The sequence below is a fragment of the Eublepharis macularius genome, chromosome 12 (assembly GCF_028583425.1).
Source record: "Eublepharis macularius isolate TG4126 chromosome 12, MPM_Emac_v1.0, whole genome shotgun sequence".
Lineage (NCBI taxonomy): Eukaryota > Metazoa > Chordata > Lepidosauria > Squamata > Eublepharidae > Eublepharis > Eublepharis macularius.
In genome coordinates this window covers 27,157,822-27,183,994 of record NC_072801.1, presented here as the reverse complement: position 1 = coordinate 27,183,994, position 26,173 = coordinate 27,157,822, and the positions used below count along the sequence as shown (strand labels likewise).

The following is a 26,173-nucleotide window of genomic DNA, read 5'->3' as shown; positions in this document are numbered from 1 at the left end:
CTCAGGGTGTCTTTTTTCTTTCCCTTCCCCCTCCCGGCACTCTCTTGGATTTTCATTTCTGGCTGATACCTGCCCAGCTGCAAGCTGCCAGCCGGCAGAAGCCTTCAGCAAACCCGGCTAATCGAGGGGAATCCAGAGCTAAAAGCAGACAGGATTGGGCAAGCTGTCAGGAAACCAACTAGCCAGCTTCACTCTGTCTGAAGAAACTGCAGACCGGCACAGGAGGGCTCAGGGGGGGAAATCTGATCCCAAATTGCTGCTATTTAACTCTGTTGTTCAAGCGAGTGTGGTAGACTTACGTTATTTGATGGCATTCTGTGGGGAATTTGAAACGGAATAAACGTGAAGGAGACTTTCCAAGGACTAAAGGAAGACAGCCAAACAGGGTTTGAACACAACTGAAACTTTTTGAACAAGGCAGATTTGAATGCTACCATCTGGCACGTTTCGTCCACTTTCAAGTGTTTTAAGAGAGGAAGAAATTTGAACAAGTCTTACCCGCCACCCACCCCCATCTGCACTTTTCCCTCCGCTGAGATGAGGTAACCAGCAAATCAAACCCAACTTCGAAAGCCAGCCAAGGATCAAAGAAGAAAAAGGATTAGCCGGGATCGTTGGTGTGATTTGCACAAAAGGAGGGTCTGAATTCGCTGCTAGCTGTTTCACTCAGGGATACGCAATACTAAATTATTTCTTTTTAAGACTAGGCAAATAGCCACCTTGCTTTATTTATTGCTTTGAGACTGGCATTGTGGGACCCTTTTCTCTCTCTGGTTGGGAGCCATGGCTTTCTCACAGGTCCAGTGTTTGGATGACAGTCATGTCAACTGGCGATCCAGTGAATCAAAGCCCGAATTCTTCTACAGTGAAGAACAGCGGTTGGCTTTGGAAGCCCTGGTCTCCAAAGGTCCTGAAGCCTTCTATGAGGTCCTCAAGAAGGAGAATATCCGGGACTTCCTTTCTGAACTGGAGCTTAAAAAGATCTTGGAGACGCTGGAGACCTACGACCCCGGTTCGGAATATATCCCCCGTGGAGATGAGAACAGTGATTTCATCAGCCAAAATGGTGAACAAGGCCCGCTGCCCTCTCTGGAGTACTGGCCACAGAGATCCGACCGGTCCATCCCACAGCTGGACCTCGGGTGGCCAGAGACTATCGCTTACCGTGGTGTGACGCGGGCCACTGTCTACATGCAGCCCCCAATTGACTGTCAACCTCACATCAAGGAGGTCGTCCGCAAGATGATATTCCAAGCACAAAAGGTGAGACAAGCCCTTGGTGTGTTGATTTTTCTTCTGTAGGGGGAACAGGAATCCAGGGTTAGGTGATTTCGGAGCCCTCTCCAGAGTTTGGCCTAGAGGATGTTCCATAGACATGTCTAGTCTGTTTTGGAATGAGGTCATCAAACCAGTAGTTAACACTGATTTCCCACTTGTTGGGTGATAAGAGCTCAGGCACCTATCCAAGTTCCTAAAGGAGTCATAGGGGGCAAGTTGGATTGATTTGAATGATGACTGATTTAAAACCAAGGGAGGAACACAAGTGAATCATCCCCAAACTTAAGTTTCTTGCCCAATATTTTAGCTTCCTTTTTTTGTATTTGCAGCAGAGAAAGGATGGATAGAAAAGTCTCACTCCAGTAAATGCCATGGGCTTAGTGTACTTCGATGTTTTCATATCAGCATGGATCCAACACAAACCAAGACAAGGAAGCCCCTAGAAAACCTGTTGCATAGATCTTTCCCTCTTCCCCACCATTACTCTGCTTGTACCTTAATTTTTAATGCGCAAGGCTCTCAGGGGTTTGAGTCCATCAGGAAAGTGGCACTTTTCAACCTAGAAACACCACTCCTGTGTTCTAGGTGAGTGGGGACGATCAGTGGTTGCTCAGCTACAAAGGCACTCTTCGCACACCCAATGATGCTCTTCTTGGCTAAAGCATGGGAAATTGGGTTGTGTCTTAAATAGCTGCTAAATTAAGACCTTTCCCCATTCCTAGTGGAAGGTTCTACTTAGCTAGAACAAGAAAACCCCTCCTGATGTACTTAATTTAGATCAGAATTACTCATCACTTTTTGTTAAAAGATTCAATTAGCAAACATTTTAAATTATTCTGTGTTTTTAATTCCTACCTTTCTTTACACACACACACACACACACACACACACACACACACATAGTGAACAACACATAAGAGATAAAAACAAAATATAAATCAGAGTAATGGAACTGCATAATAGGAACTACATATCCCCATAAATACTTTACATTCAACATTTATATTTTATATTCAACATTATATTCAAGCTTATTAGCTTACTAATTTAACTATTTAACTTAACAATTGATCTATACTTAATTCTCCTTAGTTTACAGCTACATATTTTAAACAAAGGTTTCCATTTTTTCTGGAATTCTTGAGTTGGTCTGTTATGTATACAAGAAGTTAATTTTGCCATTGACACATATTCATACAATTTAATTCCTACCTTTCCTCCACAGTTCAGACCTAGAGTTTCCTCTATTTTATCCCCACAACAACCCTGTGAGGTAGCTCAAGAGAGACTAGCTCAAGGTTGCCAACTGAGTTTTGGGGCCGAGTAAGGATTTGATCCCAGGCATACACAACCCTAGTTGGATATTCCAAATGCCAGTAGATATCTTTTATTCAGTACAGCCACTGAAGCTGTGATTTGAGGCACAGAGAAAGGTGGGCTCTTTTACTCTTCCCCCCAGTACACACACTGAAAATCAACACCTCAAAACTGCTTTCACTACCAATCTGGACAAAACATAGTTATTTACTTACTTCAGTTATAACCCTGCCTTTGAAGCGCTCCAACTAGCCCAGACCTGCGTGAGCTTGTCAGAGCTCCAAAGCTTAGCAGGGGCAGCTGTGGTCAGTACTTGGACAGCAGACCATCAAGGAAATCTGAGGTTGCTGTGCAGAGCCAAGCAATGGCAACTACCTCTACTCACCTCTTGCCTTGAAAATGCCATGAGGTGGAACTTCAGGGGTCGCCTTAAGTGTGTTGTGACTTGATGGCACGTAACTATCATTATTACTTTCTCCCCAAAGTGTCTTGCATCATTCTTCCATTTTATCCTCACAACAACCCTGTGAGGTAGCTGAGGTTGAGAGTGTGACTGGCCTCAGGTCACCCAGCAGACCTCCATGGCAGAGTGAGGATTCAAACCTGGGTATCCCAGGTATCCTAATCCAACACTCCTACCACTACACCACACGGTCTCTCACATAAGAAAAGCCAGGGTACTATGCGCATCAGAGGAGGGGCAGCATTAATTGCCAGGGGTTAACTATGTTGGCATGCAGCAGAAGAACAAACAGAGTTCACCATCTCAGTTTGCCATCCGTAAAATGGGTGTGACACTGACGTACTTTACATGCTGTTGTAAGAGAAAGCAAGCTAAAAAAAACTGCCAGGCACCCTGTTAATGAAATTACAAAATTAAAAAAATCAAGAAAAAGTCATCTCAGTATAGATTTCTGCCATGGTGAGCAGCTATAAGAAACTGTTTCCTTGTGCTGATGCCACACATTCTCTTCAATCAGTTTTGCCCTGCACTAAAAGAGGTGTGTGAATCCATATCTCTACATAGTCTATGGCAGAGAGTAGAACTCGATAACCAACTATAGCTGGCTGGAATCAAACGTGTTTTGGTGAGATGGTTCGGTCCCAGAAAGAGATGGTGTTAAGCATAAGGAGGTAGATAGCAAGAGGCTTATTGGATGAAAAATAGTCAACAGGAGGCTTTTCATGTATGATGCTAAATGCTGATCTGCAGTTTCAGCCACCAAAGCAATGGGTGGAAGTTCTTGTTTGCATATGCAACTGCACCATCAAGTGACAATTAGCATGTGTGATCAAAATCATTCTGCAGTCTTCAGAGTTAGCCAATGAGAAATCAAAGGATATCCTTCTTTGTAGTTTAAATTCACTTTGAATAACTAGAACACATAGTACTTTCTCTTGCTATAGAGTAGAACATAACCATGAAGCAGTTTTTAAGCCAGGACTTACTATGGAACATCCATATTCAGAGGAAGTGTACCTGAATACCATTAGAAAGGGGTAAAGAGCATGGGACAGAAGTCACCTTCATGCCCTATTTTGATGGTCTTGGATCCAAAAAGCTTGCATTAAAAAAAAAAAAAGAGCTAGAATTTGAGGTGCCACAAGACGCTTGGTTGTGTTTTTCACACCCTGCTTCACAGAGACATCTATGGCTGGTGCTTTGGAAACAAAACACTCAACTCTTTGGACCTTTGACCGATCCAGCAAGGCATTTCACTATGATCTCATACAACATTCAGAACACTAAAATGACTGTGTCAGATAAAAAAGAGGTATCAAGACCTTTAGATTTCAATGGGATACAAGTGCCAGAATTCAATCTGTGGTCACAATAATATTTATTTTGCCCCATCAGAATGAGAGATGACTGCCCTGTTCATAATTTATTAGGACAAATAGCTGACTACCCTAGTACCGGCCAATGGCTTGCTATGAGACTATTGATTGGAACTCAGCCTAAAACTTGCTGACAAAAGACAGAAAGGACGAATTTGCACAGCGCATAACTTGTATGTGGAACTCACCCTCAGGATGATGCGACGAGAACTAGCATAGGTGGCTTTAAAGGGAGATTAGACACATTCATGGAATATAATCCACCAATGTTTACTAGCTGGGAGGACCACAGAGAACCTCCATATTCTGATGCTTCTGAATACATGGTGGGACCATGGCTCAGCAGTAGGGTGTGCTCTGCACGCAGAAGCTCCCAGGCTCAGTTCCCAGCATCTCCAGCTAAAAGGTCAAGTACTGGGTGATGTGAAAAATCTCCACTTGAATCCAGAGAGCTGTTGCCAGTCAAAGCAGACAATACAAACCTTGACAGACAACCGGTGTGACTCAGTAGAAGGCAACTTCGGTACCAGTTGCTGAGTGGGTAACGAAAAGGGAGGCCTGGACTTTGGAGGCCCCTCTTCCAGGACATTTCATTGGCCACTGTAGGAAATGGGATGCTGGACTAGATGAACCACTGACCTGATCCTGTAAAACTTTCCCCCTGCTCTTAGGAGTCATTTGGAATGGTGCTATCAAACCAGCCTCTTTAGGTTGTGCTCCTATCTGTGGTTGCTGTCAATTCACAGAGGACAATGCGGCAAAACGGAGATGATCCTTTGCTTGCAGGGGGCAGAGAACCATTTGCTTAAACTATGGTATGACTTGGCAGGAAATCCCCAAGTGGCTTTACTACAGAAACAAGAGCCAGAAGGCAGGAACAAATGAGAGGGATAGAATTAATTTCACTGATGTCCTCTAAAATGACAGGGTAGGAAGGGAGTTGATGGATCTCCAGGTTCAACATGAAGGACATCTTGTACTAAAAAGCCTCTCCACCCAGCCTTCTTTTAAATGAACATCCCCCAGAAAGGAGAGTCTGCCTCTTTTGAAACTACGGTGTTCCAGTTCTGTAGGGCACTTGCCATGAGCAAGTCCCTCTCTCCAGCTCTTCCCAGGCCTGACAGTAGTGCTCATTCCATGCACAAGTTGGTCACCCCTGAATCAAGCTTGGGAAAGGGCCTGGGTTCTTATGACATGCACTACTCGGTAGACAACAGTCTACGTTGTCGAGTGGCTGAAGAATTCTAAAAGCACTGGAGAGAATATGGGAAACCCTGAGAAAGGGATACGGATATTTTGTCCATGTTCACTTGCTTTGCCAGCAGGGATTTATGCTTTCATCTGGCGTGCAAGTCATCACTGTTCCCCTGCAACTGTTCAAAGCACCAAATATGACCGGGGGGGGGGGGGGCAGTTCCACGTGCATGCACCCACCAGTTCACGTCTAAAGTGAGGGTAGCAACTTCTCCAGAAGCTGCTCGAGGCAGCTCACAAACAAGAGAGTGAATAAAAACAAATCTATTCAATAAACACAGGCCGAGTATTATTTTTTTTTAAATGAAGCACACCGGCGAGGGCAGTGAAATCCCGTCTGATCCCTCGCCTCACTTTGCTGCGCTCTGTTTCTTACAGCAGTTCTTCTTTGAAACCCAGCTCACATGCGGTATCGGAGCAACACTGGGAGAAAAAGGTTTAAACAGTAGAGTGGAGCAAGGTAACAGCCAACGTAGTATAATGGCCAGAGTGTCGGACTAGAACCTAGGACCGCCGAATTTCTATCCCCCTTCTGCCAGGGAAGCTCACTGGGGGACCTCAAACACTCTCAGTCTATCCTACCTTACAAGGTGGTGGTTATGAGCATAAAGTGGAACAACATTGAGCATAAAGTGGGCGAACAGCATTGTAAGCTGCTTTGAGTCCCCAGGAGGGAAAAAAAGCAAAATATAAATTTTATAAATAAGCACGAGGGGCTAAGTTTTACTCTACTCACTCCTGTTTTAAAAAAAGAACTCTGAACAGGCAGCCAGGTGAATAGACAGATGGATCGTATCTCTGAAAGCCTGCATGTACCAGACCACTCACCGCAACACTCCCCCCTGAAAAAAATATCATTCACATTTGCAAGCATCAGTATGACTGTAAATGGAGATCCATAGTTCTGGCTGCTATGGTCAGGAAGTATTCTGTCTACCCAGAATTGCTTGGTTTTCAGGTAGCTATTATCAGATAAAGTTTGTATCCAGAGAGGTGACCTTTCCACAGGGAAAAGTCATCAGCTGTTTCTAGCCATCAGGGGTCCTTGCCTAGTTTGCATACTAAATTACAGGGTTCGATACTTCATGCAGATAACCTGAACTCCGGCTCCCCAGTTCCAAGTCCAACTTGCTAGCTGCTAGCCGATACTTTCCTCTCTCTGCCTTGCCGTCTCCCTATTTCGTTCCTTCTGCTGTCCCCTTGAGACAGACACTTCCTCAATAGCTAATCCACAAACACGATCCAATTATTAGCTGTGTTCCAGGCCTTTTCAACTGCCCTGTTCTCAGAGGTGGAATGCATGGCAACTGAGAGCGTTCCACGGAAATGTGCTTGGGAAATTTAAACCACAAATGTCTTGGATGCATGCCAAGCGTCTCTTTCTCACAGCCAAACCCAATTCCAAAGGCCTTTGGGGAAGACTGGTCCTAGCCCTTGTTTGTGTGTGAGATTCTCCCCACACCCACCACTCTCTTTTGCTTCAGTATACTGCTCGTAACAGTGCGCACCTAATACCTGGGAGATCCCATGTGACCACTCTGACAATTTCGGGAGAGTAGACATGTTAATCTGCAGTCAAAGAGCAAGATCCAATAGCACCTTAAAGACCAATTCGATTTCAAAGGTATACGCTTTCGAGAGTCAAAGCTCCTTTCATCAGATACCACTCTCTGCATGCATGCACCAAATTTATTGGTACACCTCTTAAGAATACCAGAGGCAGGGATGGCAGGCTGCAGGTGTTTGCAGGTGTACATGGACCTCTCTTATGCAGCTTCCTTCCCCCCATCACAGCTCTCTTCCCTCCTTCCCCTAACTGAGGCTGTGCTAGAACATATGGAGCCTGGCACCACTTACACTAGTGGCTCCAAAAAGAGGACAAAAAGTGCCTTTCTCCATCCCAGTGCAAAGTTGGAGGATTGTCCCAGAGCCAATCACCTGTTTTCAAGGAGGAAGGGGCATTGGAGCACATGATCCCACACCACCCCTGCTTCCCCTGACTACCTCCAGCCATTTCTGTTTTGGGAAATGGGAGACACCTCACATACCCAGTTCTGCTTGGCCATAAGCTGTTCAGCACATGCCTGACCACAACAATGTCAGAGTAGAATTTGCTTCAGCCAGGCCACTTTGTTAGAAGGATGGTTTTAATTATCCAGATCTTGCCCCGTCTGCATCCTGAACCCCAGTCCTTTGCCTGCCATAAATCACCTTAGCCTCTTTTTGCGATTTATTTTGTAAAGAAAATATTTTCTCCCATTTTGCACACGCCCGCACATTTTAGGCTTTTTGAGTGCAGAGGGGCAACTATCTATCCATTCCTAGCTTTGCTTCAATCCCAGGCTGAGTATTATTTAGAAATGGTAGCAGTGGAAGAGTCAATAAAGACATCTATCATTTCTGATGGTACCCAGTCTGGCACGCTTAAGACTCTTGCATCATATTCTGAAGGAGCTTTGCCTGGTGTGTGGGAGATCAAAAAGAGAGAGTTTTGCAACGAAAACAGCAAGCTCTCTCATACTCATTTAGCATGACCTGCGATGGAATGAACCTTGATCAAAGTTGCCCTCAGAAAAGCATTGTGTTTGGCAACCTGTGCTATTTAGAAGACCAATAAACCTAAACCATGGCATATATTTAAGGGCAAAGTTCCCTTGGTGAGAAACTCTGTACCTACTAGGCCCACCTGCATAACAAGAGGGCTGAGTGGCACAGACTGTCGTGGTGGAGTTAAAAGCAACATGGTGTTTGGTGAAAGAAATAGGGTTGCCAACTCCAGGTTGGGAAATTCCTGGAGATTTGGGATTGGAGCTTGAAGATAGTGGAGTTTTGGGAGGGACCTCAGTAGGCCCTAATGCCATATAGTGTACCCTCCAAAGCAGCCATTTTCTCTAGGGGAGTCGATCTCTGTCATCGGGAGATCCGCTGTAATTCTGGGAGATCTCTAGGCCCCACCTGGAGGTTAGTAATGCTAAAAAGAAGGGAGTGTCTCAGAGTAAATTCTGGCCATCCCCTCCTAACTTGTCCACCACATCATAACATAGACACATCTTCCTTTGAGCATATGGTACAAATGCGGTGCCTTATACCAGTCAAATCAGTGTGGTGTGGTGGTTAGAGCACTGGGCTTGGAGCAGGCAGACCCAGGTTCAAATTCCCTCTCAACCATCTCTAGATGATTTTGTGTCAGGCATTCCCCCTCTCACTCCTAACTCCACCAGGGTTTCTGTAGAGAGAAAATGAGAGAGGGGAGAATGTGCGCTCCTCAGGAGGAAGGCGAAGATTAAATTACAGCTTGCAGAGATACACTGTGGATCAACAATCTGCAACATTCACCCACCAGCGTCTTACTGACCCTTTCTTCACTCCTTTCTTACCCGTTTACCTGCTTCTCTTTCCCTTGTGTCCCCTTGTCCACATTACTTCCCTTCTTCCACATTTCTTTCTTCCTCACCCGGGTCCCTCTCAAGTCTCTGTCCTTCATCGCAATCCTCTGATACTTCTTATGGATCAAGAGGTCTGCTCTGTTGCTGCACTCCAACCTCATGTCACAGGAAGGTGTGCAACTCCTGATCTTGCCAATACACGCAGTTGCCATTTGGTGTGAACAGGGGTGTTGCATTTGCCAGTCTTGGGTTTCCAGTCACATGCACGAACTCTGGAAACTACAACAGTTGCCCAGTTGCCTACCCACACACCCTCTAGCATCTGCCACATCCAGAAGACTTTTACTTACACACACAAATCCATGTACACAGGCCTCTGAACTCCCTATACCGGCTTCAACTGGATTCTTGCTTCAGAATCCCCGATCCCTCCTAGTAACTAAAGCCACAATTTATTTCATTGGGATAAATACTGGTAGGATTGGAGCAATGGAGGCCTATGGTTGTGACTGAGGCACAGATGAACTGTCTGATTCCCTCTCACTGTGGTCTGTGGTACACCTGTTATTAACATCATATTTCATCTGCCTGCCGTACCCCATACCATCTTGAGTGATGGGGTGTATTGTGAACATCGATAGCCATCTGGGGAAATCTGGTTTTAACTTGATAATGTGACTGTTTTTCCTTCTATGTATTGTATTTTAAATTGTTTTATTATTATTATATTGTAGTAATCAGCCCTGAGCTCGCTTGTGGGGAGGGCAGGTAAAAATCAATTAAATTAAATTAAATTAATGTGAATTAAACTAATTGTGTTGTTACCTGAAAGTTTTCACAGTCCCCACCAAAAAACTCAAATCTTCTATTTTTGTCCCTGAATGTTCCCTTAGATCAAAACTTTGAGAAATGGGTATGGGGAGGGTTAAGGGAACCCCCTCCCCCAGCAGCCATTTTGCACTGGTGCCCGCTACCCTTTCTCAAAATCCCAGAAGTGTCTCAACAAGATGGGATACCTGCCTGACCCCTCCATTCCGGGAATAGTAGCAGCAACTCTCTTCTGGTCTGGGAAGGGGACTTTCCCCAGCCTAGCTTCCAGAAATGCTTTTTTGCTCGGAGATAAGAGGGAATGAACTTGGAGCAGAGCTATAGCCCTTCACCAATCAAATCAAAAATAGCAAACGGCATAGGTACGTGTCTGCCTTCCAACAAGCAAATCCCACCATGGTCTATGTGGCCCTGTTTGGTCATCCACTCCCCAATGCAGCAGATGGGCAGGTAAATTTTTTAAAAGCCTGAAATCTTTATGGAAGAATTCTCATGACACTTGCTGGTGTCATCCATTTCTTCTTCAGCTGAGATCCTAGAAGATGTTTTGAAATCTGACCTCCACGGCATGGTTTTCCTGCATGGATTTCCCCTGCAAATCTCAGTTAGTAATTACAGGATGCAAAGCATTTGACAGCCCAGAGATGAAAGTACAGGGAGAAGGAACAGGTGTGCTTAGCAAACATGACTTTGTTCCTACCTGTGACTTCCACAACAGGTAGCCCACTCTGTTTCTGTGGCTGTGGGTGTAGAACAAGGAAACAAATACACAAGTCAGAGATCAATGTTCTCTCCTGAGAAGCCGGGAAATGACCTGTTTACCATCCTGTTTTTTCCCCCAGTAACAAAACCAATTCAACATTTTATACCCACAAGTTAAAAGAGAGGATTGAGAATCTCATTGCCTGTTCTTCCTTGTTCTAAGCAGTTGTTCCACAAAAATGCCTATAGTCTTTGACGTATTAAGGCATCCCTGTTTGTAAGGACCTAATCCTTCCAAAAATGTAGACCAACAGCATATTCTGAATACCCAGCTACCTTGTTTGAATTGGGGGGGTGGGGGTGGAATTTTAGTAGGCTTCTTTTTACTTTAAAGAAAAACAAAGGGATTCGAGGCATGGCAAATGTGAGCAAGAGTAGCAAGTTGCTTTTCAGAAGTTGGAGGTCTAATTTCACGGACACGAATTAACTGCAATATTATGTATACACGCATAATATTTTCTTAACAATTGCAAACTGGAGATATTTTGCAAGTTGCCCACCCAAACTATAATTTCCCTGTTAGAAAAAGAATTCACTTCCTCAATTTCAGTACATCAGGCAGGGAAGTGTGGCCAGGGGTGACATCCTGACAGACAAATCTGTCCAAAAAATGACAGAAGACAACAGGATACCTCCCCAAAAGAATGGGCAGCAGGCATAAAATTCAAGCAGCTGAGAATCTGGGCATGTACATTAATACAACTTTTAGCAGAATTTCCAGAATTCAGGGCTTGGGGCTTCAGCGACCTACATAGCCCTTTGCTCCTTCCCTGACTGGCTGAAACAGAAAATGTTATGCAACATCAGTGACCGCGTGCAAATTGGTTTCATTTACATTACCCATGCATTATAAGTATCAATGCATTGTTTATACATGATCGGCCTTTAGCAGTCTAATCATTCCAGTTACATCAGCGCAACTTATGTGACAAGCATAATCTTATTTATTTAGTTAAAGCATTCACTACTCCACCTTTCTGCCAATATTAGCACTAGGGTTACCAGCCTCCAGGTGGAGGCTGGAGATCTAGAATTACAACTGATCTCCAAGCAACAAAGATCAGTTCCTCTGGGAAAATGGCTGCCTTGTTGGAAAGTGGACTGTATGACATTATACCCTGCTGAGGTCCCTCCCCACCACAAACCAACTATCCCAAGGCTCCACCCTCAACATCTCTGGGAATTCCCCATTGTGGATCTGGCAACACTAATGGGCTAATGACATATCATGTTGTGATTTTCCCAATGTGGATCTGGCACTTAATGAGCTAATGACAATATATCACTTTTTCAACGTGCCCTTCCAAAGGTCTTTCAGTCATACATCAGCAGTGATTTCCCACCACTGGGAACTCAGGGCCAAGTTACAAGTGACAAATGACACAGGTTGGACACTTGTCAGCTTCCCTCAAGTTTTGATGGGAAATGTAGGCATCCTGGTCTTGCGGCTTAGCTCTCCAACTGCTGTCCAATGGACTTTTCAACTGTCACTTGTCCAACATTCTTCCAAGCTGCCTACATTTCCCATCAAAACTTGAGGGAAGCTGACAAGTGTCCAACCTGTGTCATTTGTCACTTGTCGTTTGGCCCGCAGTTCCCAAGTGTACAGGGGATCCTACTTGGATCAGGAGAAAGGGCTTAAGTCTTCCCACCCACTTTCACACAATTTTCCTGACTGGAAATAGACCTGGGAGAATTTGTTTTGCTAAGCCTCCCATTTATCTGCCTGGGGTAGGGAATTACCCATCTAGGGCTGCCAACCTCCAGGTGGTGGCTGGAGATCTCCTGGAATTACAACTGATCTCCAGATCACAGAGATCTGTTCCCTCAGAAAAAAATGGGCTTTGGAGGGTGATCCCTATGGCATTATACCCTACCGAGGCCTGAATCAAACTGGTCCCCTGTGCACTTGGGAAATGATATCCCAACAGGAAAGGGAACCCATGGCTGAAAGTCAGAGTAGGGAATACTTCCAGATGCAAGCCATGCGGCTGGGCCCTAAGGCAACATCCCAGGGGATACAAAGTTTAAAACAAGAGAACTGCCATTCAAAAATGAGCCCAAAGCTGCTGCCCAGGGGTCTTTGCTGCCCTGCAGGAAGAAGCCACACTTCTCTACTTCAGACAGACCTGCTCCTACAGCTGTCCCCTTACAGGTAGTGTGTAAAAGAACTTAGCATATTTTCCACATTAGCCACTGAAAAACTGAGAAGGTCAACAGGACTGCTTTGAAGGGAGATCTTGAAAGATTACCCTGGTGCCCCCATAAAGGTAAAGCTGCCTGTTGGCCGTTGATAACTGGTGCCTCCGAGCAAACAACAGGCAAGCAAACAGAGCCTGCTCAAGCAAGCGACTTAGAGAAGCTATTTATCTAGCTGGGTTTGTTCAGCTGAGCCTCCACATTAATCCCAATGTCTACAGGGACATCCATCTGCTGACATTTCATGAGCTGCTGTTGCAAATCCCACCAAACCACCCCATGACCTCCAGCATTTCCTTTCAGCCTCCTTATGTACCATGGGAGCACTCAGTTCAGAGGCAGTCTACCTCTGAACACTAGATGCCAGGGGACAAGCAGCACGGGATGGGCATCCTGCCCACCCTTTAGGCTTTCTGGGGGCATCAGCACAGCCAGTGTTGGAACACAAATGCTGGATTGTGCAATCCAGCAAAATTGTTTTTTCTGTCCTGGCTAGCTAGGAAATGGATATCTCCCCCAAACCATTCATTAAGGGTTATATGAATGAGAGAGGTTTTTAACTGCTTCTTAACTGCCACGTGAAAGAGAATTCTCATGCCATAGGCAGGGGTGAACTGGGAACTGAAAATAGCCTAGGAAGAAACCAAACAGAAGGACCTTTGGTGTGCAACAAACTATCACTCACGGTAAATCGCACCAACAGCAGGCACAGGCTCAGCCGTTGCTTCCTCTAGCAAACTGGCACAAGGGTAGGAGGAACTCAGGGACCTAACAGCAAACACAATTGCCAGTAGGCAATCTGAGCCAAGGGCCCTGAGACACTAGCAGAGGGCTCTGCTTGCTCCTTGCTGCCAGCGCCCTTCTCTTTTGTTTATTCGAAATATTTATATTTCACCTTTCCACCATGCCCAAGGCATACGTTTAGGGTTGCCAGATTGTGCCTGGCAACCAGCAGGAGCTTCTGGGGCTGGAGAGTTGTATGCACTGTGACACCACTTCCAGACAAACCTCAGAAGTGACGTTGCAAGTGCACACGACGTTGGCATGGTAACGAATTTTCTACCCCCCAGCCCCAACAAATTAATTAGTTAGGGCAGTGACTAGAAGTGTCAGCCCTGGGTTGGGAAATTTCTAGGGATTTGGGGGGTGGGAGCTCAGAAGAGTATAGTGCCACAGAATGCACCATCCAAAGCAGCCATTTTCTCCAGTGGATCTGATCTCTGCAGTCTGGAAATCAGTTGTAATTCTGGGGGGTCTCCAGGCCCTACCTGGAGGCTGGTAACCCTAGCAAGCAGCCCCATGGAAAGTTTCCCTGTCAGTCAAATGGTCAGTCCACCTTTTGCTCCGGCTGTTCTGCTTTCTCTGTTTTTTTCTGACTGGTTACTGTTTTCAATTATTTGAAAATTTGTAAGCCACCTTAAGAACCTTTCAGTTGACACTGCACAGGATTAAAAATAATCTCTAGACAGACGAAGAAAACGCTTGCTGAAAATAATGGTGTGTTCTCGCTCAAAAGAAAAAAATCCTTGTAACCCACCTTGAGTCCAGGTTTGGAGATAGGCAGGTAATAATCTAAATAAATAACACTCTCTGATTCAAAAACCTATGCGATCTTTTTGGCCAGAGAAAGGAAGGGGCTAAAAGAAACTCACATGCACCGCCCCCACCCAGACACAGGAAATTATCCCTCTACCGTTCCAGTTTCACACCCTCTCAAAACCTATTGTTTGTCTCCTGATAACCAGGCTGGGTTGGGATATAAAATTGGCTTCTACAGGAGTGATGCCACTGGTTGCCAAGCCCAACTTCAGACATTCCAGCAAAGTGATGTCTTATTTAATTAGATATTTATATCTCTTCACAACAGCTCTGTGAGACAGGTGAGGCTGAGAGAGTGATTGGCCCAAGGTCACCCAGAGAAATTCCATGACAGAGTGGAGATTCGAACCCAGATCCTAGTCAGATACTCTAACCACTACACCACGCTGGCTCCCATTTCAGTGTCACTCGAACTAGTGCAGCAAGCAAAGGGGCCCTGCTTCAAACCTATCCTCAGCCATGTCGGCTATTTAAAAAGCCTCTTTGCTCCGCGTCAGCAATCCACATATAATGCCATGCACCCTTAGAAGATCACTGCAAAACAGGTAATGTTACACATACACTTGTAATGTGCTATAAAAACTCAAAGAGTTTTTATTATTTACGCTAACAGGTGTAATTAAAGGGCTACGAAGCAAGAGACTTTGCAAGTCCATCTGCATGACGTGACAAAGTGCAGAAGTAATCACCAAGCTGCTTGGCTTTGTGGGAGCTTCGGCCAGCCGCTTAGCTGCCACTTCAGGCACCTGAGTTTCCCAATTGGTTCCATATAGGTCACACAGCAGCATCCCTGCCTCGCATAAAGAGCAAGCCGGGCTAACTTAATGAATGGGTTTCATACAGAGTGCCTTTGATATACTTAGATAAAAGGAGATGCTTCAAAAACATAATCAGGAGGCTTAAAAGCCAGATAAGAGGAAGACATGAGCAGGTGCAAACACTTGGGACGTGATCCATCTGAAGTGAAGCACTTTTATGTTCTGTTGATTTTGATGAGGCTTACGCCTATGCAAGGGGGTCTGTGTTTGCAAAAGGAAGGAAGGAAGCATCACAGTACAGTTGTCAACTCTCCCTTAAGAAATTGCATTTGGGAGCAGAACTTGGAAAGGGACCTCAGTAGGGTATAATGCCATACTGCCTCCCCCCCCCAATCCAAAGCAGCCATTTTCTCCAGGGGAACTGATCCCTGTCCCTATCTGGAGTTTGACAACCCTATGTTTCACAGAAAACAGATGTATAAGCCAAACAGTGCAGACAACCAGCGTGGTGCAGTGATTACAGTGTGGGCCTGAGAGACCTGGGATTTCACTGCGTGATTTTAGACCTGTTACTCTCAGCCTAACAAACCTTACAGGGTTGTTATGAGGAGAAGCAGCAGGAGGCCTGTGTACCTGGTATAACTGATTGTCCTCAAGAGCACAGATACCTCTGGCCAGCTTAGTGATTCTGTACAAGTGACAACTGTAATCACCACTTAAACAAGAGTGTGTACTAAAAATACACACCAGAGGCACAGAACATTGCCTTCACAAGAGGGAAGAGAAAGACCCACAGAACTAATTGAGACTAAGACCAGGCCACACATCACTGCACATACCACCATGCTCTTCCAAAGTCTCACACCGGAAAGCTTCCCGCCAGAATCTGTCCCACAAATCCTCCCGAGCCATTCTTAGTATACTGGAAGTTCCCTGTTCACAGGAGCATAGAGGGGTCATGACTTGGATCCAGACACATTGGGTGGGGTGCTGAAACCTCCACCCCCCCCCCCCCAATGCTGTTTTCATCCCTTGAAACAGCTCCAGGGAGCTGCCACTTACCCTATTTGGGAACCTTAACTGAATGAGCAGGCTACAGTAGAGTTTTCTTAATGGGCTAGAAAGTGGCTCCCCGGAGCTGTTTCCAGTCAGGCAAATAGCACAGGGCAGAGGCGAGGCCCATTTAGACTTGAGTTTCCTGAATGGGAGGGCACACACTCATCACTGGAGGGTAAAATGTTTTTTGAAACTTGGGAAGGGTTTGCTGTTCTAAGGAGGGAAAGCCCAATTCAGTCTATGCACACATCTGCCTTCTTGTGCACCTCTAAATTGCTTCCTTACAAGAATCTTCTAAACATCTTCACATTTCTTCCCAAGTATCCCCATTTTCTCCTGGAAAATACTTAAAGAGACGCTTACCAGAAGGTTTGGGCTGAGGTGTCACCAAGATGCAGTTGACACCCAGCTCTACCTTTCTTTTCCATCTAATTCCAAGGTTGCTATGGATGTTCTGATTGAACCAGTGCTTGGAGTCGGTAATGAGCTGTTTCAACGGCGGTTGCCAAGTCTGCATTTTTCCATCTTCGTCAGATCAGGCAACTTGCCCCCTACCTGACGCCCCAGGACCTGGCTACAGTGATCCATGCAACGGTCACCTCCAGGCTAGATTACTGTAACTCACTCTACGCTGGGCTACCCCTGGGCCTGATCCGGAAACTACAACTGGTCCAGAATGCGGCGGCACGGGTCCTGACTGGTATACCTTACCAGTCACACATCACACCTGTCCTGCGCCAGCTGCACTGGCTTCCGGTTGAATTCCGAATCAGGTTCAAAGTGTTGGTTCTTACCTTTAAAGCCCTGAGTGGGTTGGGACCGGCATATCTTTGGGACCGCCTCTCCCTGTACGTTCCCTGGAGATCGCTTCGATCAGCGAATAAATATTTACTTGTGGTCCCCGGCCCTAAGGAAGCCCGCCTCGCTTCAACCAGGGCCAGGGCCTTTTCAGTCCTGGCCCCAGCCTGGTGGAACGCTCTGTCAATGGAAACCCGGGTCCAGCGGGACATATTATCGTTCCGCCGGGCCTGTAAGACAGAGCTGTTCCGCCAGGCATTCGGTGATTGAAGGGGGCGGTGCCATGTCGGCCTCCCACCTTTGGGGTGGGGGAGGGTTCTCCCCACCACTGCACTTTGTTAATTTGTTTTATTATTTGTATATTGATTTTAGTTCTTGTTTTTATCGATTTGAACTGTTCACCGCCCAGAGCCCGTGGGGATGGGCGGTATATAAATTGAAAAAATAAATAAATAAATAAATAAAATAAGCTGAAACTTAATCCTGACAAGATGGACATTCTCTGGGTTAGTAGAAAGGCTGACCAGTGATGTGAGAACTCCCTATCTTGGATAGGGACACCCTTCCCCTAAAAAATCAGGTTCACAGCTTAGGAATACTACATGATACAGCAATCATCTTAGAAAGCCAGGGGACTGCAGTGGTTCTGAGTGCATTTGGCCAGCTTCAGCTGGTGCGTCAGCTGCAGCTATTCCTGGTTCAGTCTGATCTAGCCACAGTGATCCATGCCTTAGCTACGTTTTGACTGGACTGTTGCAATGCAATCTACTTGGAGCTACCCTTGAAGACGGTTTGGAAGATGCAGCTAGTACAGAATGCTGCGGCTAGACTGGTTAGGACCAGCTATCAGGAACATGTCACCTGATATAACAGCAAGTGCACTGGGTACCAATTCACTCCTGAGCCCAATTCAAAGTGCTGCTTCTATCCTTTAAAGCCCTACGTGGCTTGTGACCAGGGTGTCTGAAGGATCATCTTTTCCCACAAGTTCCTGCCTGGGAGTTGAGATCATAGGGAGAGGCCCCCCTGACTGTCCCATTAACCAAAGAAGCTTGGAGAGGGCCTTTTGGGGGGCAGTCCCATGACTGTGGAAGAATCTCCCCAGGGAAGGGCGCCTGGCCCCCTCACTTTCTAGCTTCAGGAGTATGGAGTTTCCAGTTTCTGGCTACCAGGTTAGGAGTGTTTTTGTAGAACTCTGTCTTTTTTATTATTTTCTTTTTATTTGTTTTTTTGGACCAGCTCCCCTTGGCTGTTTTGCTTTGCCTCAAGAGAACTGCCTCAGCAGGCTCGAGTTTCTTTTTGTGAAGATTTTTTTCCTAGCTTTTTTTAACGTCTATTTTGATAAGACACTGACTAATTGACTTGGTTGAGACGGGAACAGCCGGGATACAGGCAGAGACAGAGTTTTCTCCTCTGCTCTATAGTTGTTGGTTATATATTGTTTTTTACTATTTTCTTTTTTATCAACTATTTTTACCTAGCTTCAGAAGATACCTGAAGACTTTTTTTAAAATTTAGGACAGCTTTTAAATTGTATTTGAACTGTGTTTTAACCCAACTGCTTTTTTGATATTTAACATACTAAGCTGCCTTAAGCACCATGGAAGAAAGATGGCTAATAAATATTTTAAATAAATAAATCCTTTCTTTGACTTATAAGGTTGTCAATCCTGGTTTGGGAAACTCCTTGAAATATGCGGGCAGCGGAGTTTGGAAAGTGGAGGTAGTTCAGTAGGGAAGTGATGTCACTCTAGGACTTCAGGTTCTCTTAGAGTCCCTCTACACGAGACATCTAAATTGAATGTTATTGTTGTTGTTATCTGACATGAAGAAAATGTATCAGTAGATGCAATGTTAGCTGGGAAGGGTAGTTTAAAAAGACAGAGCTGGGGGCAGGGCAAAGGCTTTGACATACACTGGAGCTGTGTGAAGGGGCTGTAAAATGCCAGAAGGAAAACTTCAGCCCATTATAACCTCACCAGGTCCAAGCCCAGCTCTGGAAGGCAGCTCCAGCCCATTTCCATTCCTCACTGCCCTCTGGTTGCAATCCTACACAGTTTTAGACTGGAGAGGTGAAATTGACAGAACCTTCAGGGAGGCGAAGATGAAATTAACAAACTTGCTGAGGAGTGATCTCCGCTAGCTCTGTCTTTTTAAACTATGCTTCCCAGCTAACATTGCGTCTCCCTACACTTGACGAACATGCGCCGAGGCGTCTTGTGTAGAGAGACTCTGAGACTCAATATGCCACAGAGTCCACCTTCCAAATCTAGTATTTCCTCCAGGGCAATGGATCTCTGTAGTTTGGAGATCAGTTGTAATTCTGTGAGAACCCCAGGCCCCACAATTAGAAAGTGCTTTAAATTACTAAGCAGGATAGAGATGTGCCCTTGAGCATGTATTAGTTGCTAGGAGGAGGAGGATAGCTTGGCACCCCTTGGCACTATTTTATGTAGAATGAAGCCAACAGTAATGCGATAGATATTTTGGACACACTCACAAAAGACAGGGAAATATATGTTCATTCTAGACATCTTCTCAAGTGTCCCATTCTTTGGGTTGCCAACCTCCAGGTGTGACCTGGAGATCTCTTGGAACTACAACTGATCTCCAGACAACATAAATCAGTTCTCTCGGAGGAAATAGTTGCTTTGGAGAGAGGGCTCAATGCCATATATTCTATGGCATCCTATTACTGCTAAGTTCTCTCCCCTCCCAAAATCTCCAGGAATTTCACAACCCAGACTCGGCAACCCAGCACATTCCCCACTGCATTATGGGTAGGGTTGCCAATTTGTGTTTTCAAAGATACTTGGCCTCCTAGGCAGGGCTTGACCTTTAGGTGTGGATTGGCCAGAGCCAATAGGTTATTATGAGCAGCCCAGAACCTGGTACAACCTAAGACTGGCTTTTGACATCCCAGCACTTGTAGCTTGACAAAACAAGAGATTTATTGTCTGAAGTGGTAAATTGTGTGCTTGAAGTACATTGACCTTGCTTTAGTACCCGAACAAATGGGTAGGAATGGAAGAATTCTGAAGACAGATTTTTCAGGTGGGAAAATGTGTTCTGATGACTGCTTCTGCACCCCAGAGGCTCGTTTAGGTGGGTAGCCATGTTGATCTGCAGTAGAACAGCGGGATTCGAGTCCAAGGGCACCTTAGAGACCAACAAGATTTTCAGGGTGTAAGCTGTCGAGAGTCAGAGCTCTCTTCTGTCTATCTGTCCGAAGAAGGAAGCTCTGGCTCTTGAAAGCTTACACCCTGAAAATCTTGTTGGTCTCTAACGTACCACTGGGTTCAAATCCTGCTGTTCTACTGCAGACCAACACAGCTACCCACCTAACCTCTCTTTAGGGAAGGCAGCACATTCAACAGCATGGAGTGAACATCTATCAACCTCATGAAGAAACTTGTACATTAGGCGTCTGAAGAAGGGAGCTATGACTCTCAAAAGCTTACACCCTAAAATCTTGTTGTTCTCTAAGGTGCCAATGGACTCAAACCCTACTGTTCCCCAGAGGCTTCCATAATGGGATCTCTGGGTGCCACAGAAACCAATATTACTTTACTGAAGATTCTCCCTCAGATGCTCAATTCCCATCTCTGTTCTTCCTCTCCATAGGTTGTCGCTGTGGTGATGGACATGTTCACTGACGTAGACATCTTCAAGGACCTCCTTGAGGCAAGCTTCAAAAGGAAAGTAGCCATTTACATCATCCTAGATGAGACCAACCTGAAGTATTTCCTCCAGATGTGTGAGCGAGCCCAAATGCACACTGGCCACCTGAAGGTAATGTTAGTTAGCACTGATCTGGGCAAGTCAGCCATGCTACACCTTTGCAGCCATTGAAGCACAAAAGTCTTGAAGCACTGTAAAAACAGCATGCTTACAGTGTGAGCTTTTCATTGGCAAACATATACTAGGCAGTGCCTCACTGCATGCAACCAGCAGCTTTCTCAGGTGCTATGACTCAGGGTCTGGCGAGACATGCTGGGAGCTCAAAATGGAGTTTTAAAAAAAATGTGAAAAACACGGAATTCCCAGTGGGATTTGGTAAGGCCCCTACATGTTTTGCATGTAAAAAATCCCAGATTCAGTCAACAATATCTCCAGCTAAATAATTTAGAGGAGCAGGAAAGACTATCAAATTAAACTCCATCAGGGAGAGTCCTGGATAAGTGGGCAGGATTGTTCCTGCATCTGTTCCATTAGCACACATGCAATAATGAAATGTTATGTAGTATTATACAGCACATTTTAAGTGTTCCAAATACACTACTCTCAGTAAATTTTGCAATGGTCTTGAGGGTTTGGGCTATACTAGAGTTCCATGGGAGCATAGAAACATCACAGAACATGATGTTAGGCACATCATATTAGGCAACCTCCTTAGAAGATCAGTTTTCATCAAAAAGGCAAGTTTCTGGCCTCTATGGTTGAAAAGTTTTGAACAAAAAGTATGTGATTGACACCTCCTGAAATCTCAGAAACCACAGAAATGGGTGAAAATTACAGTTAGTCTTGTCAGTAAGAAGGTCGCAAAATTGCTTATATCCATCCCCCATAATTATCCATGCCAAAATAAATAAAGCAAAGCAACAAAATTATGCAAAAATAGCATTTTTGAAAATCTGCAAAATGCAATTTGTTTTGGGATGGAATTTAAGCGTTGCTTAGAGCAGCATTTAATTCTTTTTCTTACTGAAGAATACATACATTCTGGAGATATATTATCCCTGTTGGCAGAAGTAGTGCTCAAACTTAGAATTTCAGGTAGGTAGAGTTTCAGGTGTTGGTATGTACTAGGACAGCAGGATTTGAGTCCGGGGCATCTTAGAGACCAACAAGATTTTCAGGGTATGAGCTTTCAAAAATCAAAGCTCCCTTGTTCAGATACAAGAAGAGTCTCTAAGGTAGCACTGGACTCAAATCCTGCTTCCCAAATTGTGGCAAGACCTGAGCAGGGGACTTCCAGGCTCCAAACTCACACCATTGTGCCCAGCTGGCTGGATCTTCCAGATGCACATAAAGGTTTATACTGGTGTGACCATTCCCCTTGGGGACATGAGGGAATCCAGGGCAATGGAAGGTAGAGTTACCAACCTCCAAGTAGGGCTTGAAGATTTTACAGGATTACAGCTGATCTCCAGACCACAGAGATCGGTTCCTCAGAGAACACCTCCCCTCCTCAAGACCGGACCTCTCCAACTAGGGAAAAACCCAGTCTCCCCACTGAGACCCCAAAGAATTATGCAACTCCGTGCCAGATGCATGGTGCAGATGATGGATGATGAATATGTGCTCTGGCTTCTCATCATAAATCATTACTCAAGGAACAAAGTTCTGTATCTTGCCAGAACTGTGGCCTCACTTCAGACTACAGGATGAGTGGGGAGCAATCGGATTCACAAGAAGACTCCTCAGCCAAAGCTTGGCTTTTGCTTGTGCAACATTCTTGTGGCCAGTTCTTGCCAGTGGTACTTGGACAGCTGCATTGCCAAGCCCCATCCTGCAATCGGTGTACGGTTGCCAACCTCCAGGTGGGGCCTGGAGATATATGGGCATTACAACCAATTTCTAGGCTACAGAGATCAGTTCCACAGGAGAAAATGAGGGTGGGCTGTATGGCATTATAACCTGCTTAGGTCCCTCTCCTTCCTGAACTTCATCCTCCAGTCCCCAAATCTCCTGGAATTTCTCAACCAAATGCTGACAGTTCTAATGAAAGATCCAAGCCATTTACAAGTATATACACGGGGGAACGATTGTTGATTGCTGGGCAACGTAATGTATGATCTTCTCCATTACCCAGCGTAGGCATATTGATTGCTGGGCAACGTAATGTGACAGAATGATAAAGCCTTATATGTTTGCCTCTTGCCATTTCAACTGTGTCAGAGGTTATAGCTCCTGGTTTCATTTTGCAGTCTGGGTCATAAACTGCACTACTTCTGGCCCAGCCTCAGCAAAAATGACAGAGCCATTCTTACGGTAACCCCAGACCAGATGCTTATATGATAAAGCCAAGCCTTTCAGGGAAAAGCAAACACTATACGTTTGCCAGGGGAATATTCCAACACAACTTGCTTTGAGAACAGAACTCCGGCGGCAACACCATCTCTTTATAAAGACAGCTCTCCATTCTCATGCCTCAGCCATGATCAAATGGGTGAGGAGGTCTGCCTCCCTTCTGTTGGCAAATGGGCTACCCTCCCACCCACTTTCACCCAGAGCATCAGAGAGGTACTCCAGAAAATATATGGAGCAATGGTAGACATGTGGGCAGTAATGCAGTTACTGTTGAGGGAAGAGCCAAGTGCAAAATATAAATAGCACTTTGAAATGGGATACAAATTGGGGAGGGAAATATGTCCCACATAAGGTTGCCAACTCCAAGTTGGGAAATCCCTGGAGGTCTAGAGGAAGTGTCTAGGGAGGGAGCTCAGTGGGAATTTGGTGCCATAAAGTTCACCCTCTGAACGTGTTATTTCCTCCAGGAAAACAGATTCCTGCTGTCTGGAGATCAGTTGGGATTCTAGGAGAACTCCAAGTCCTGCCTGGAGGTTAGGAATAGGGTTTTCCAGCACTGCCTCAGCAAAACCCAGGAGATTTGGAGCATGTGCCTGGGGAGGACAGAGTTTGGGGAGAATGTGATGTCACCATTGTTTGATGCTCTAGGCTGCCTCCCATAGTCTCTGTGGTCTTTACCATAGAGATTGGGGAAATTTCTAGAGCATCACTATGTGGAGGTTAATTTCCACCTGTGCTCAGTTCATCAGGGATGGACATTGGGGCTGGGGCAGGTAATTCCTCACCATGGGCAGGTAGCTGCTTAATTGGCAAACCTAGGCCATGTTTCCACAAAAGTTCAATGTAAACACATGATGCTTTCACCCCTTTCTTGTACCTAACATCATGCATGATTGAGGAGGGGATCCCACAAAGGCCTACTGTCATGTAGGGAAGTCTTTTTAACCACCAAGAGCCACACCTACATTCCTGCAGTCCTACACCACTGCTGCTGCTTAGACCTCAAAAGTCTGGCCTGATTCTAACATGAACAGGACACCTGCTTATTTTGTGGGCAGAAGAGACCCTTTAAAAAGTGCATTTGTAGGCAGAAAAATCAACCAGCCGAGTTTTCCCCCATCGCTACAGTCTCCGAGTTGGGGGGAAAAAATTGCGAGCCTTTGTTGGTTAAAAGAAAAAAGTGGTGGCGAGGCTATCCCAACCTCTAGCGAACGAGTCACTGGCCCTCCTTAGCAAGCTGAAACAAGCAGGTGGAACGGGTCAACATGCCGGCTTGGGAAATCGTGTCACAATTTGCTCAACAACTGGAGTGTTTGCCGAATGATTCAAACCTTGGCCAAAGTGGAGGCTGCACTTTCCCCAGTCACTCCATCCGCCTTTGGGTGTTTGCTTCTGCTTTTTTTCTTCCTATTGGGAGATTGAACAAACAGATCTGGCTTAATGAAGCTGGGAGGAGGAAGCAGAACGTTTGGGCTGTTGTGGGGGATTTTTTCTTTTTTTTTGGCTCAGCTGGGTGTTGCCCAAACCATGCCTTTGACCCTTTTGTGTGTTTTTGAAAGGGCATGACCAGACACAGAAGCCAGGATTAACGGGGCTCTTTCAGTGACCCCACAGAATTGCTATTATGAGATCAGAAGAGCTCAGACTGTCAAGTGTGGACGCGTTGTGAATGGTATTTAGCAACAAAACAAACCGAGCCATCCACCCACATAGGGGGATGTCCTAAATCTTTTAACAAAAAGTACCATCCTAAACTTTGCATCATGCAGTAGGAAAACACCAGACAGAAACAAACCACACCAGCCCAACAGCCTGTCCTCCTTGAACTGCAGAAGTTGCAAGGCCCATGAAGAAAGATGGTTGTTGGGGGTTTTCCGGGCTGTATTGCCGTGGTCTTGGCATTGTAGTTCCTGACGTTTCGCCAGAAGCTGTGGCTGGCATCTTCAGAGGTGTAGCACCTCTGTGTCACTGAGAGATCTCTGTCTTTTGGTGCTACACCTCTGAAGATGCCAGCCACAGCTGCTGGCGAAACGTCAGGAACTACAATGCCAAGACCACGGCAATACAGCCCGGAAAACCCCCAACAACCATCGTTCTCCGGCCGTGAAAGCCTTCGACAATACACCCATGAAGAAAGACAGCTTGCTGGCAGATGTGCCTCCCTGCTTCTGTTTCCGCAGCCACTTCCATGTTCCCACATGCTCGAGTCACACACGGAAGATGTTTACCCACAAAAGCAGACATGCAGACCCAAATCCCGGTTGCACATCAACATACTACTATGTGCTTAAAGAGCATCATGTACCCAATTCAAAAGAACAGACTCTCTAGGCCACATCCAGCCTGCAGGATGTGTTCATCCAGCCCTTCAATTGCTTATCAATTTATCGGAGGCCACAGTATCAGGCAGTGGGCAAATACTCTCCAAAAATTGTTAGGTCAAGTGATATTAAAAGAACCATCTAGAAGAATCATGTGCTTCTGGGGGCTCCAAGGTGGATGCCAGTTCTGCCAGAGCTAAAACCAGGAAGAGGCGGCATCTAGCTCAGAGCCCTCAAAAGCAGGCAGAGACCTAGCTGTGGCTCCAAGGCTGAAAAATCCACCCATCCCTGCTCTGAGCTGTATAATGCATTCCTGAAACATTTGACGCACATTGGCTCAACGTTATCATCCATAATTGGCTTGTCTGCACATCCATTTGTGCTTTTAATTTTGGCGGATCCAACAATAATATTTACACACCTGATGCTGGCTCTAGACATGTCTAAGCAACAGCAAATGTGCAGTTTTCACATCTGAAGGAGAAGCTCCGCTCTATTTGGGGCATCTTTTGTTTCTTTCACTCAACTTCAGGAAGATTGTCTGAGGAGCAGGGAAAAAATGCTTTTGGGACAAGAAGGAATGACTGAAACATTCATATCGTCCCTCTCTGAGACTTTCAATTCCAGACTTTGAACCTCCCTCTCAAACCAGTGTTTACAAAGCTCTGGAGACCTGTTAAGTGTCATGTACGTGATTGGCGCACTGGAATATTTACAGTTCATAAATCTATCAAATTCATTCAAT

The 26,173-nt window shown here is 45.5% G+C and overlaps 2 protein-coding genes across 4 annotated transcripts in view; one reads left to right on the top strand and one right to left on the bottom strand.

Annotated features, from left to right (window-relative positions):
• SLC5A10 (solute carrier family 5 member 10) overlaps positions 1–26,173 on the bottom strand; it is a 111,865-nt gene that overhangs the window by 28,297 nt on the left and 57,395 nt on the right. The window lies entirely within an intron of this gene.
• FAM83G (family with sequence similarity 83 member G) overlaps positions 82–26,173 on the top strand; it is a 45,956-nt gene continuing 19,864 nt past the window's right edge. For both annotated transcript variants that reach the window (XM_054992653.1, XM_054992652.1), the window contains exons 1-2: positions 82–1,263; positions 20,699–20,866. In XM_054992653.1, the coding sequence (XP_054848628.1) occupies positions 784–1,263; positions 20,699–20,866 (648 nt within the window). In that variant the 5' untranslated portion in view covers positions 82–783. The remainder of the gene's footprint in view (positions 1,264–20,698; positions 20,867–26,173) is intronic.